The sequence below is a fragment of the Megalobrama amblycephala genome, linkage group LG10, assembly GCF_018812025.1.
Source record: "Megalobrama amblycephala isolate DHTTF-2021 linkage group LG10, ASM1881202v1, whole genome shotgun sequence".
Classification (NCBI taxonomy): Eukaryota; Metazoa; Chordata; class Actinopteri; order Cypriniformes; family Xenocyprididae; genus Megalobrama; species Megalobrama amblycephala.
In genome coordinates this window covers 13,917,538-13,932,352 of record NC_063053.1, presented here as the reverse complement: position 1 = coordinate 13,932,352, position 14,815 = coordinate 13,917,538, and the positions used below count along the sequence as shown (strand labels likewise).

Here is a 14,815-nt window from a genome sequence, read left to right as displayed (position 1 = left end):
TTTTTACTGCATGTTTGACCCATTAAATTGAGTCTTTAAAACATTATTTTTAATGTTTCAAAGACAAGGCTTAAGCCTAGTCCCAGACTAAAATGCATGTTTGAGCTGTTTTAATTGAAAGCAACTTGCACTGACATAGGGTTAGTTCACCCAAAAATGAAATTTCTGAAATTAATTACTCACCCTTGTGTCGTTCCACATCTGTAAGACCTTTGTTCATCTTCAAAACACAAATGAAGATCTTTTTAATGAAATCCCTCCATAGAGATCCAACGCAACTACCACTTTCAAGGTCCAGAAAGGTAGGAAAGACATCATTAAAGTACTCCATGTGACTCCAGTGGTTTAACCTCAATTTTATCAAGCGACGCGAGTGCTTTGTTTGTGCAAAAAAAAAAAATAATAATAATTTGAAGATAAGTGATAAATTATGTTTTTGTGCAAACAAAGCACTCACGTTGCTTCATAAAATTGAGGTTAAACCACTGGAGTCACATGGAGTAGTTTAATTAAGTCTTTTCCTACCTTTCTGGACCTTGAAAGTGGTAGTTGCGTTGGATCTCTATGGAGGGATTTCATTAAAAAGATCTTCATTTGTGTTCTGATGATGAACGAAGGTCTTACGGATATGGAACGACAAGCGGGTGATTAATTGATGACTATTTGATGATAATTAATGATTAACTGAGTTTTCATTTTTGGGTGAACTAACCCTTTAAAATATATCAGGTGCCATGGTTTTGTCTCAAGATGCACACCGGTAATGTTTTTTTCTAAGGCACATTTATAAAAGCTACTTAAATGTCCTAATTAAACTAAGGCCTAATCCTGGCTTAATCTAAGCCCTGTCTGTGAAACCAGGCCTAACAAAAAAAAAAAAAAAAAAAAAAAATCAGACAACAAACTTTTGAACAGAAGTGTAGATTTCAGTCCTCATACCATGCTATCATAAGGCTTAAGAAGACTATGTATTTTAGCTAATATATATTACATAAATAACTAAAACACTTGCCTTTTTAAGCTTGCTTTGGTCATCTTTATAGGTGATCATTAGTGCTAGAGCCAAGTCTCCTTTCTCTCTCCGTGTGCCTTCACATAGTAAAGGATGCTCTGCCTCACTGACCGTTGTCTTCATACCTTATAACAAAAAAAAAAAAAAAAAAAGTAAGAGCGTGAGAGACAACTGAAACACAGAAAGAAAGAATATCTTCAACAACACACATTAGTGCCGGTTGGTTTTGTGTTTTTTTTTTTCTCCACATAAATTGACTCTCACCAAGAGCTGCTACAGCAGCCTCAAATCCCAGCTCCTCATCACCAGGCATTTCATTGTTACGGTTCCGGCTAGGAGGTCGAGAGCCCGTGGGAGAGACCACTACAACAGGCAAATGATAGGGGAAAAAATATGAAAAATGAGCATGGGGATTTTGGGGCTTTTAAAGAGCATTTTTAAAATGGTGGGAAAAGTTAGATGTGAGACTTACCAGGGGTGCAGAGTACGTCGAATATGAAGCTTGCCAGCATGAGAGGCAGAACCGGCCGATAGTCACAGAAGTTTCCATCACGAAGCTGCTCCGCTCTGTCCCTTATGGAGGTCATTTCTACAAGACCCAGTGGAATCTTCTTCAGGAGAGCCACCACCTCTGACTCCTGATATGCCAGCTTCACCTAACACAAGAGCACAGTAGTTTAGGAATCTGGGACTCAAAATACTTCACTGCACTTCACTTTGAAATCAGGCATCAAAACATTACAATGCATTTTTAGTTTGTGGTTTGTGTTGTGTTATATTGTGTGTTATTAGTGCTCAAATCTCTGCAATTTGTGTATGCCTCGTTTGCTAATGTTAAAGTATATTATTTACTAATATAATATAATATAATATAATATAATATAATATAATATAATATAATATAATATAATATAATATAATATAATATAATATAATATATGTAAATACTTATACCACCAACAGACAAGAATATAGTCATAATTGAAAAAAATAATCCCTGACATTACAGACTTCCAATTTCGACAAAACCAGACACATCCCTAACACGAAACTATATTGTTGTACTAACTGGCAGATCACCAGATTTGAGACTGACATCTGCTTTACCTCCAGAGCTTTAGTAGAAGCTGGCGGTCTCTGAAGCTCTAGGGAGAACATGCCAGTGTTGAAGGCCAGGTTATGGAGCTCCAGCCTCTCACTCAACACAGTCAGCAGAAAGGCTACTTTAGACAGGGTGTTAGTGGCCACCTGTGTCTGTTTACTGGTTGACACCTTACTCTTTTTACCCTAAACAAGACAAGGAGAGATTCATTTTTAAAGACGAGCACCGGTATGATTGTATGTCACACCGGAAACCTCTGGGAAAGCAATGAAAATGTCTATTTTGGTACCTTTGTCTGTGGCTGCTCCACCTTCAGATCGGGTGGATTAGCCAGAAGATCTCGAGCAAGATCAACAGCCAGTCGGCAAGCGTCATTACTGTAGCCGTGAGCGTAGAGAGCCTCAGCACAGGCAAACAGTATCTGCAACACACCATTATACCATTGAAAACCTTTTAAAATTCTATGCAATTAAATTGGGAATTGCCATTTATTAGACAAATTACAAACTGAAATTAAAGCTGCAAGCAGCATTTACCGGGGTTCAAGCATTTAAGGCCTTTAAGCACATAATAAGTTATTATATTTTATTTAGCAAGCATGTAAACATTTAGATCACAGATGGAAAAGGCCATTTACAGCCAATACAGGCAATTCAGTAAGGAAAAACATGTTTTTAAATGTTTTTTGACAGTTATAGCGCCATCTGTTGCCCGATCTCGACCACTTTTTTTGGGTGTCCTCAGAGTTTGCCCATACATATGTGTGCCAAATTTGGTGAAAATATCTCATTCCGTTTTGAAGTTATAGACACTTATAAAGAAGAGTGCGTAAAAAATGACCCATGAAAGACTTTTATTGGATTTTTTTGCCACTTCCCATCAAAATTTTGACATTTGGGCTTTAACATATGGTAAACCAACTTAGGTTCCGTGTTTCCTACGCTGGTTTCGTCTCGATCGGACTAACGGTTTCGAAGATATTCGCAAAAGTTTTTTAAGCGCTAAATCACAACGTAGCACAAACCATAGGCCGAAACCTACCATATTTGGTATCGTTGGAATCGGCAAGGATTCTGGAGTCTAAAGACGTGACTCCCGTGAAAATAAGTCAGACACATCCAAAGTTATATATATTTTCATCTAAAACCATTAAAAACATATGTTTTTTAAAGTTTTTTCACAATTATAGCGCCACCTATTGTCCGATTTACACGAAAATTGGCATGCTTCTTTAGAGTCATATACTTCATGTGCTCACCTATTTTCGTGAAGTTCTGAGCTTTTGTTTAGGTTTTATAGGCTTTTGGGTATATTTAGCCACGCCCATTTTCTAAATGACCCAGTTATAGCGATCCAAAGGGCAAAGTTCAACTTTTTTTTGATAATTATTGATCTAGAGAGTCCATAGAATTGTCCTACACTGGTTTCGTTCCGATCGGCCAAAAAACCTAGGACTAGTTCGCAAAAGTAGGTTTTTCACATATTTGCAGATAATTAATGAACGATTTGATTGACAGCATTGGTTTTAGAGGCAAAGTTGTTCAGCATGAGGAGATCTATCAACTGATATGCATATTATGTGGTTTTATGAAACACCACGTGATTACCGAGGCGTAAAACTCGTTAGCGCCAACTTGTGGCCGATTTCTTTCAAAATTCTTACAGACCTCTAGGACCATGAGTCAAACATGTCCATCGAGTTTCGTTCCGATCGGCCTCCGTTAACCTGGTCTAATAGGTGCTCAAACTTTATTGGCCAAAGGCGGCCATGTTTTTTGAGATACGCCAATGTCCTCATAGAATGTCATGCCCCCTTGGACCAAGACACTGCATGCCAAATTTCAAGTCAATCGGACTAACGGTTGCATAGTTACAACCGTTTTTATGTTTTTTTCAAGTTATAGCGCCACCTAGTGTCCAATCGACGCAATTTTTTTATCGTGACCAAAGATTGAGCCCCTACACATGTCTTCCGAGTTTGGTGCAAATATCTCATTTGGTTCTCGAGTTATAGCCATTTTAGTAAAAGTGGCTCCGCCCACATTGCATGTTTTGGCGCCCCCTAGCGACTGTGAATCAAAATTTCAAAATTCTCTCGATAATTATTGATCTTTAGACTCCATAGAACATTTCTGCACTGGTTTGGTTCCGATCGGACGAAAAACCTAATACTAGTTCGCAAAAGTAGGTTTTTGACAAAATTCAAAATGGCGGAAAAATTTTCATACCGGAAATGAAATCGGAGATATACGTTTTGTTCGTCAAGGTCTCAGCTTTCCAATGGGAGTTATGAGCCATTTCTCGCATTTGATCGCTGTAGCGCCACCTATTGGCCGATTTGGGTCATACTTTGTCAACCTCTCCTCGATTTTTGTACTATCATTTGACAAAGTTTCAAGTCTCTAGGCCTTACGGTTTGGGCTGCACGATGCGTTTTACGGCAGAAGAAAAAGAATAATAATAATAATAATAAAAATCACGACAATTACAATAGGGTTTCAGCACTACGTGCTTGAACCCCTAACAACTAAATAGTCTTTATTCACACATAATAACAAAATAAATTATATATTTTGTATGGCCTTCTTTGGCCTTGTTTAGGTTTAGGGCAGCTTTGGCACAAACTTTACATTACATTGAGTGGTGGTCTAATAAATTCGCTAAGCACTGTGTACTCTGATTTATAAGAGCAATAATAACATAAAAATCTAATTTAGAAAACCAACAGCTTTGATTTGAATCTACTTTTTATCCTGTCATAAAAGCAATTATCTATACACATGATTTGTTGTATTAATGCAAGTAATGTGTCCCCAAATGGAGCAAAACAAAATATATATACACTGCCCAGCTAAAAAATTCATTTTTAAAAGATTTAAATAGGCAAATGCTTAAGTCTATGATTGGATCATTATTGCAGTGATTATTATGTTTCTAGCATGTTATATGTTTGGCAACAGTTTTTTTTTAACCCTAATTGATGGAATGTGTAGCTTGAATTGGCACCTCTGAGTCCAGACGTTAAATTCATTGAAAGTCTTTGGGATGTGCTGGAGTAGACTTTACAGAGTGCTCACATCTTGCATTGTCATTACAAGATCTTGCATCAAAAATTGATGCACCTCTTGATGGAAATAAATGTTCTGATGTTATTTCCATCAAGAGGTGCATCAATTTTTGGTAAACACTGTATCACTGCAATAATGATCCAATCATAGACACTTAAGTATTTGCCTATTTAAATCCAAAAACAGCCACTTTTTTTTGGCAAGGCAGTGTATATCACGTGTCACATATTGATATATACACTCACACATTTTTTAATTCTAAAATATGTTATTCTAAATGGTAAATGGGAAATTTTTAACATAAGCTTTTCTAACAGAAGCTATTAGAATATGCACGGTCGCATTTATCTCTTCTACAGTGTTAATTTTGAACCCTACTTTTAGGCGGTGTTTGAGTACTTTATGCGGAAAAAAAATTCACCTCCATCCTGCCCTCCTGCTCCAGAGGTTTAATCCCAGCAAAGATGTCTGGCTCTTCTTCATGGTTGCCATCTGCAACCCCTCTATCCGCCCCCTCTTCTGAGGCAGCGCTAAGATAGTAGGCTTGATAGTCATCTTCCCCCACAGCATCTGCGCCTGCTGCTGCCTCAGCCACCTGAGGTCCTGGGGCCCCTGAAGCCCCACTTCCATCTCCCTCTCTGCGGCCCCGCTGAGCCTTGCTGGGTAGTGACGCACAGGGCCGAGTATCGTCTACGGGGTCCTCGTCTCCTCCGGTCTCATCCAGGTCTGCCTCCACCTCCACCTCTTTCTCCATAGCTACCACTACTGGAGTTGCAATGGAGTTCTCCTTTGAAAAGCAGGCATGGGCATCAGCAGCAGAGGGCATGGCAGCATGTGCCACATGTTTTGTCTCAAAGGCGCGCTCTTTTGAAATGTTACCGCTGCTGTATTTGAGTGGCTCACGGAGCAGCGGGCTGGGTGAAGGCAACATCTCGGGAGGAGGAGGAAGGAAATCGAAGGTGTTGCACGCCTCCGCCCCGAGCGCCAGGCTGGAGCCATCATCCAGACTAAGCTCTGCCATGTCAGGCTCTAGAGAGCTGTCCTCACTACTGGTTCGGCGCTTTGCGCCAGGGTGCTTCCCACTGACGCCACTCGAACTTCCACACGAGCTCTTGTTGCTCTGCGTTAGCTTGGCCTTACTACCAGCTGATGGGGAGGAGCTGCTGGCTTTATACATGCCTTTACCCCCCTCCTGAAGTGAGAGAGAGACCCTGCCACCCAGACAAACCAGCACGCCTCCACTGCTCACGCCAGACACTCCTTTCCTCTTGCTCACGATTGTCTCCTTAGGGCGGACAGCCACCTCCTGCTGGGGAAGATGGGAGTTGCTCCTTGACTTGTGTTCAGAAGAAGCACCTTCTGACATTCCACCACGAGCTCCTTCTCCTGATTCCCCGCTGGTCCCTGCTTTAATGCCCCGCTGCTGCTGCACTGCCCTGGCCCAACAGAATGAGGCGTTTTTCTTATCTGCACTGCAATAGGTGATGCCAGGTAAAGGGTAGGCCACTTCCCAGTTAAAGTAGCAGGACTCAACAGCTGGTTTGAAGCCCTGGAAGAGTTTGTCCAGAGACTTCCGATGCTGCCCTCGTTTAACGATCTCTATTACCTTCAGGTGCCACTGCTTCAGCTGGGCTGCGAGCTCTAAGCGCCTGAGGAGTCACAAAAAAGTGAAAAACATTACCTTACCTAAGTGATGACAAATACAACCATAAGTCTTTAATTAGAGGAGTTCTAGATCAACGTCACAGCTTAAAGTGTTAGTTCACCCAAAAATAAAGTGGTAAATTTTTGCGCAAAACAAAGCATTCGTGTGATTGTGTCACTTCATAAAACTGAGGTTAAACCACTGGAGTCACATGGATTACTTTAGGGGGCTTTCACATTGGAAGTTTAGTTCGAAACGGGGCAAGGTTTGCATGAAAAATCGCTAATGTGAAAGCCGTCACATGAACCCAGGTGCTCACCAGGGTACCAAACCCGAGACTACCTGAAGGAGGTGGTCTGAGTTCAGTTGCACTCGAACTGTGCCGCGGTTTGCATGAATATGAAAGCAACACGGACTCAGGTGCGCACTTGTTCAGGAAGTGAAGTAACCTGCGCATGCGTTTTAGCCAATAATATATTTACTTCAATAAAACACATGTAAAAGATGATAGTGTTGATGATTTAACTTGGATTCGAACAGGAGTGAGCCTGCAGTGTATTCGTGCTTTGCGAGTGCAATCAGAGCGGCAAATGAATGGTAATCAGCTGTCTCCTCAAAATAGTCTGTTTGCAAGCAGCGGAAAACCGTCTACATGCAACGCACATACAGGAAACCCAAGTGTTGTTTACTCTGCTGTACATAAAGCACCAAATTAATTTAAAAAAAAAAAAAAATTTACTGACCCGCGTTCTGTTGTCTATAATGCACCGTGCATGTCTGTGATGACGTAAGATGAACGCAAACGCACCAGGGTTCGATAGAATCAATTTGAGTGTGAAACCAGACCAACGCTGCGGGGGACACCGGGAACAATCGCGCCCGGGCTCGGACAGCGGCAAGCGAGCCCAGTGTGAAAGCCCCCTTTTGTACCTTGAAAGTGGTAGTTGTGTTGGATCCCTATGGAGGGACGGAAACCCTTTCGGATTTCATAAAAAAATATCTTCATTTGTGTTCTGAAGATGAACGAAATTCTTACGGATGTGGAACGACACGAGGGTGAGTAATTAATGACAATTTTCATTTTTGGGTGAACTAATCCTTTAACCAGGTGTACTAAGGTACTCACCTCTGGGGACTCATGGTAGGGTCTAGCACTGCCAGTCTCCATAAGACAACCATCTCATCACACATACTGGCACATGCATGTGCCGCAACCTCTGTCTGCCCATTACTACGACCTGTGTGCCCGCTGGCACTGCTGTGAGAGGCGGATGTTCTCACACTGTACCACCAACCAATGATCTGGAGAAAGAACAAAGAGCAGTAGAGTACCATTAGAATATTTTTTTTTAAAGTATTGAGTTTTAAATGCATCTCCAATCCAATATTAAGCATATACGGTCAACAATAGGGCTGGACAATTATGGCCTAAAATCAAAACCTCGATTAATTGAACATTTTACCACGATTACGATTAATGAATGATTATTTTGTTTCCGTTTTTTCTGTTTTGTTTTTTTTTTTTGGCTCCCATAGTTCACTTTTTATTTTTATACTGTAAATATGATTGACTATTAAAGGTGGGATATTTTTTCTTTTGAAAGAGTGATCTGACATGACATAGCTCACTTTCAGCAGTTATTTTATCTATGGTTTGTAACATTTCTTACAGATTTCTGCTCGATGTAAATCAGATAAAGATAAATTAGTACAGTACCAATAATGAGAGCGATTGCATGTGTGAATTAGTCATACCGTCTCTCTATTAATTGTGAAACTGTGGGTTGTAAATAGTTCTTTCAAAAGTAGAAAAATATATGCTATAAGTTTTGAGTTTCTAAGCTATTTTAGTGATAAATCACAGGACAGCGCTGACAACTAGTTTCTGCATTCCTCTCTGTGCGCGCGATCTTCACGTTTTGCGCAGCTACTGTTTGTATGAGTGTTTGTGCCACAATGCAGCTGCACGAGCATGGTAGCTCGGAATAATATACATCCAATCTTCTAAAATCACTTGAATGTCCAAACTGGTAATCCTTATAACAAATACAACTGACAAAGTTTAGTGAAGATGCAAGGCTCACTGCTCGCACGCCATCACTATGTGTTGAACCGGCATTCACCTCCGTGTTGCTTTTATGCCACTGACTGGATGGGGCAGAGTCACGTGGCTACACGTGATGTCTACACTTTAAGGGGGAAGTATTAACAGGATTAAAAAAACGAAATAACCGACATGGGAAAATTACGTCGGTTAGAGGTTCTGAATTTCGGTTCCGATTACTTTTCGATTAATCGTCCAGCCCTAGTCAACAACTAAATATTTAATTTCATTTTGAAATAAAATAAAATACAAAATAAAATGGCTTGAATGCAGGCACAAATGTGACAAGTGTTTGCAGCAGGATGATGCAATTTTTTACACAAACTGTCACCATGGGGTGTGAAGTGTGGCAGAGTCAGGTTTGGTACCTGTTCGTGGGTGAGACACTGTTCAGTGAGGATCTCTAACAGAGGCGCAGCATTGCTATCTCTCCTCTTAAACATCTCTCTGACGATGGACAGAAGGTTCCAGATGCCCTCTGGCTCTCTACCTCGTAGGGGCCTCAGCAAACAAGCCCATTCAGCAGCTGCCGGAGGCTCAGTGGACGACAGATACATGGAGTTTACATCACTGAGAACAACAAGCAAAAAAAAGAACAGAATATATTTACTACTTGGGGAGGAATTTAAAAAAAGTACCCCCTAAAACTAGCTCAAGATTGCCTGGTTGAGAAACAAAGGTTCAGAACACAGCTGACAACAGGAAACTGTGCTACACTCTAGGTAGTACCAGTCTGGTTGCCTTTACCTAAACACAACTGGTGAGGGGCCACAGAACTTGTGCAGGGTCTTCTTTATGTTGTCACTGAGCGTGGACTCATCTAGATACCAGGTGCTCTGGTCAGAGGCTGAAGGGCCAGCAGTAGGATCTGTTGAACCAATCGTTAGAAAAGAAAAATGAGGATATACAAGATCTGCATATCTTCACAGAAGATTAGAAATTCATTAATTGCGGTTTGTAGGTCAGTGCATACCCGGGGCTCCACACACGGTGTTAATAGCCGTAGACTGGGAGGAAAGAAGCTCATCCAAAAGACGCTGAGCTGTCGGCAAGATCTGCAGATACAAAACAGAAAATCACAATAAAGCCAGAAATTAATTTAACATCAGACAAAACAAATGATCTGATCAAAGATTTTTTTTTATATTTAAGCGATAATTTTTTTTTTTTTTAAATATTAAATATTAAATATATTATATAAAAGTAATAATATTAAGATTATGATGGCATTATACATAGTCTCTTTGAAAAAATATAAAACATTAGCATTTACCACTTAAATACTATTGGTAATTGTTTTCCGCCTCATACTGTACCAAGTATTTACAGAACCACACCGAAGCCATGAACACAGAACCGTGATACAAACCGAACTGTGAGAAATCTGAGCCATCACACCCTAATATGGACAATGAGGCCACTGTGTGCACTTCATCACAGTTATTTAGAGCTGTGCAAAGACACTTTAGAGCTCAGAGAAGCTATGAGCAATGAGAGCATCTCAATTTATAAGAACAAAAAAAAAAAAAATGCACGCCTCACCTGCTGTGGGAGTTCACTGATGAGGTATTGTGCAAACTTCTGGAGTTGATCCCGCTGTAATCTGGACAGGGACTCTGACACAGGTGCTCGAAGACAAACTGCAGAAGCCTATAGACAAACACATGCAAAGAGTCACTGATATTTGAAGTTGGCCGACATAACTGAAATTAAGCTTCAGTGCTTTAACCTACTCATTAGTGCAAACTAAACCGGTGCAGTCTGCTCATTAGCAAACACTCTGTGCATTTCTAATGTGTCTGGAGGCTTTGATGCCTTCAGGTGGCTGTCCCAGTGTGCCATCACCTGGTACTTTCCTCCAGCATGTGTCTCCACCATGAGCAGAATACCCCTCATTTGCAACTGGCCCATACATAATATATGAGCTCCAGATAGACATGCTTTGAGCCGATCAGAGCTAATTCTCTCTTTAGCTCATAGTGAGATTATTAAAGAGAATGCAGAGTGTCCCGTGGGGGAAGCATTGTGAACTACTGGAGTGTAATGTGTTGGCTGTGTCTGGGAGATGGAGGATGGGGGGGGGGGTGAAGAGGATGGATGAAGGATAGACCTGGAGAACTGCACTGAGGATAAGGAGGACGGAAACATTTAGGATTCCTGGACAACACACCCCAGTATGACTGAGTGCTGGATTAGCCACGTGGCTGAGAGTCTAACTATGAGAGAGCACATACTTTCATACACAATGAGACTGATCGTTCTGCAGATAATTCACACAAAATGTATACTAACTCAGGGGGTTTTCAATCTTCTTGATGCCAAAGATCCTCATTATGATGATTTTTTTTTTTTTTTTTTATGAGGGACACCCATCCCTCCTATATATCTCATTAAAAACTAATAACTACAAATTTTCCCTCAATAAACTCCTAATTACTGATTATTAATAGTTAGTAAGGTAGTTGTTAAGTTTAGGTATTGGGTAGGATTAGGGATTTAGAATATGGTCATGCAAAATAAGGTATTAATATGTGCTTTATAAGTTCGAATAAACAGCCATTATCCTAGTAATATGCATGCTAATAAGCCACTAGTTAATAGTGAGAATTGGACCCTAAAGTGATATGATATAAAATAATATAATATATATATATAATATAATATAATATAATATAATATAATATAATATAATATAATATAATATAATATAATATAATATAATATAATATAATATAATATAACAACCCAAACACTCATTCAATTTGCCCATTATGGCAGTGGTCAACATTGCAAATGGCTTAGGATTCTTGCAATATTTGACAATTCAAGTAAATGGCAAATGTGAAAAACATGAAAACTGGCTAAAAGACGGCATTCCAGCAAAAGGTTACCCTGTAATTACCCTGGTTGTTACTATTCGAAATCAGTTTGGGGGAAATTATGGTCATTTTGGTTTATAATGTTTTCAAATCAGGTCAGTTAAAATGTTTTTAATCCAAGTTGCAACCAGCTTAATTAGTATGGTGAGATATATTGATGCAATTTGAGCTGTGAGGACAGCTCACTGCATGTGGGAAAAAAAAAGAAAAAAAAAAAGAAAAAACACACAAGCCCACTCAAATAGTTAAAGGGCACAGAGATGATACAAAATGAAAGGTCTAATGACTTGACACACAACGTTTATCACTGGTGCATGCCTCTCTAGCTACTATACTATATTATAATCCAGTAGTATCAATGACTGTGAGTTCGGTGACTGTATCTTTCTTGTTGTCATGTTCTGCTAAGGATTTAGAATAAAGTCTGCAGGAATGCATTAAACTTTGTGACAATCTCTGCGATACTGTCAAGTAGGTGGTCTAAATGTCAAGCCTAAAGCATTTGAACTTCAGGCTGCAGGCTGTGATGTGAGAAAATGATAGTTAACCTCATCAGACACGGCCTCAACACGCAAAGCAGCAAGTGAAGAGATTCTGCTGCAAGATATGAAGTCTTAAGTGTCAATGATTTACTAAAATTCCTGTGTGGCTGATAAAGGTTTCATAGCATAGGAGAACTAAGAATATACTGTTTATTCAACTCACAATAGCAGAATAGACTCTAGAGCTGGTTGCAACACACAGGAATGCACAATGATAGTAAGTGCATTAAAATGAAACATTCTCAAAGCTTTTTGCCAAGAGACTGTTTAAGATAAGAAACACCGAAACCTACAAATATGGGCAGGTGTCATGTTGCAAACACTACCTTAAGAGTTTAATTCTCGTCCTTTTTCCTTTACTTTTCCAAAATTATAATATTATATACAAATAAATGCAATGGATTTCTAGCGACAGCTATAAGAAACTAAACAGGGGAATTGTGTATTTGTTATGTACAACAAAACCAAACCATGCAAGAAAAGTTTATGCAAAATAAGTTTGTTATAATTTCCCCCAACGGCAGCAAACAGAAGACAAAGCCCACATGCAAATGCTAAATGCCACCCACGGCCCGGGCCGCCGGGTCTATCTGACTGTGGCAGGCCCTCCTACGGGGGGTTGGATATCACAGCAGAGCAGATCCTACCCTCCACCCTCCTGACTCCACAGGGAGGCATCAAACCTAATCAAAAGCTTCTCAGTGCTCTCACGCCCACGGTCACTCTGCACAGATAGAAACCTAGAGACAGATCGTGCATGTGCTGTACGTGAAATCTTCCCCACAGATACGTCCATCTGAACCAGGCCACTGTGCGTATTAAAATTCCTGTGTATATGTTGTTTTGAGACATAATTAGAACAGTAGCCTTAAGTAGTTTTCTTTTAATGTATTCATTTTTTCGAACCTTAAGTATGTTACAAATGAAGTTGCATTGTTAGTTCATAAACAGACACATTAAAATATGCTTTTCTATTTTAAGCTCTGTATTTTGCCCTAGTCCAAATTCCAGCTTCAACATAAAGGTCATCTCAGTAAATGTACTATCCTTAGAAAAATTATACACATATACATATACATATACATATACAGGTGCTGGTCATATAATTAGAATATCATCAAAAAGTTGATTTATTTCACCAATTCCATTCAAATAGTGAAACTTGTATATTATATTCATTCATTACGATATATTTCAAATGTTTATTTCTATTAATTTTGATGATTATTATAACTGACAACTAAGGAAAATCTCATTCAGTATCTCAGAAAATTAGAATATTGTGAAAAGGTTCAATATTGAAGACACCTGGTGCCACATTCTAATCAGCTAAGTAACTCAAAACACCTGCAAAGGCCTTTAAATGGTCTCTCAGTCTACTTCTGTAGGCTACACAATCATGGGGAAGACTGCTGACTTGACAGTTGTCCAAAAGACGACCACTGACACCTTGCACAAGGAGGGCAAGACACAAAAGGGCTTTGCTTTCCAAGGTGACTAGAGAGGACATCAGCTTCAGTTGGATCCAGCCTCTTAAGAAGACCTCAGATGACCAACACCTATGAAGAGACAGCGCCAACTCCTGCGAGGACTTCAGAAGACGCAATCATCTGGATCAACATGCACATTGCCCAATTTCTATATCCTAATTATTGATTGTGATTGTGAAACAAAACCCATTCAAAAATGTGGGGGAGATTCACAAAGAGTGGACTGCAGCTGGAGTCAGTGCTTCAAGAACCACTACACACAGACGTATGCAAGACATGGGTTTCAGCTGTCACATTCCTTGTGTCAAGCCACTCTTGAACAACAGACATGGTCAGAAGCATCTCGCCTGGGCTAAAGACAAAAAGGACTGGACTGCTGCTGAGTGGTCCAAAGTTATGTTCTCTGATGAAAGTAAATTTTGTATTTCCTTTGGAAATCAGGGTCCCAGAGTCTGGAGGAAGAGAGGAGAGGCACACAATCCACGTTGCTTGAGGTCCAGTGTAAAGTTTCCACAGTCAGTGATGGTTTGGGGTGCCATGTCATCTGCTGGTGTTGGTCCACTGTGTTTTCTGAGGTCCAAGGTCAACGCAGCCATATACCAGGAAGTTTTAGAGCACTTCATGCTTCCTGCTGCTGACCAACTTTATGGAGATGCAGATTTCATTTTCCAACAGGGCTTGGCACCTGCACACAGTGCCAAAGCTACCAGTACCTGGTTTAAGGACCATGGTATCTCTGTTTTTAATTGGCCAGACCCAACAATGCAGAAGAGCTGAAGGCCACTATTAGAGCAACCTGGGCTCTCATAACACCTGAGCAGTGCCACAGACTGATCAACTCCATGCCACGCCGCATTGCTGCAGTAATTCAGGCAAAAGGAGCCCCAACTAAGTATTGAGTGCTGTACATGCTCATACTTTTCATGTTTATACTTTTCAGTTGGCCAAGATTTCTAAAAATCCTTTCTTTGTA

The 14,815-nt window shown here is 40.1% G+C and overlaps 1 protein-coding gene across 10 annotated transcripts in view; it reads right to left on the bottom strand.

Annotated features, from left to right (window-relative positions):
• Window positions 1-14,815, bottom strand: part of zswim8 (zinc finger, SWIM-type containing 8) — a 39,614-nt gene that overhangs the window by 13,954 nt on the left and 10,845 nt on the right. For all 10 annotated transcript variants that reach the window (XR_007186761.1, XR_007186762.1, XM_048204673.1 and 7 more), the window contains 11 exons: window positions 10,474-10,581; window positions 9,905-9,986; window positions 9,679-9,799; window positions 9,300-9,501; window positions 7,954-8,129; window positions 5,604-6,831; window positions 2,404-2,535; window positions 2,120-2,299; window positions 1,485-1,668; window positions 1,277-1,375; window positions 1,013-1,137 (listed from right to left, as the gene is read on the bottom strand). Coding sequence is in view for 8 of the 10 variants with exons in the window: in XM_048204673.1 (XP_048060630.1) it covers window positions 1,013-1,137; window positions 1,277-1,375; window positions 1,485-1,668; window positions 2,120-2,299; window positions 2,404-2,535; window positions 5,604-6,831; window positions 7,954-8,129; window positions 9,300-9,501; window positions 9,679-9,799; window positions 9,905-9,986; window positions 10,474-10,581 (2,637 nt within the window). In the remaining 2 variants the exon portion in view is untranslated. The remainder of the gene's footprint in view (window positions 1-1,012; window positions 1,138-1,276; window positions 1,376-1,484; window positions 1,669-2,119; window positions 2,300-2,403; window positions 2,536-5,603; window positions 6,832-7,953; window positions 8,130-9,299; window positions 9,502-9,678; window positions 9,800-9,904; window positions 9,987-10,473; window positions 10,582-14,815) is intronic.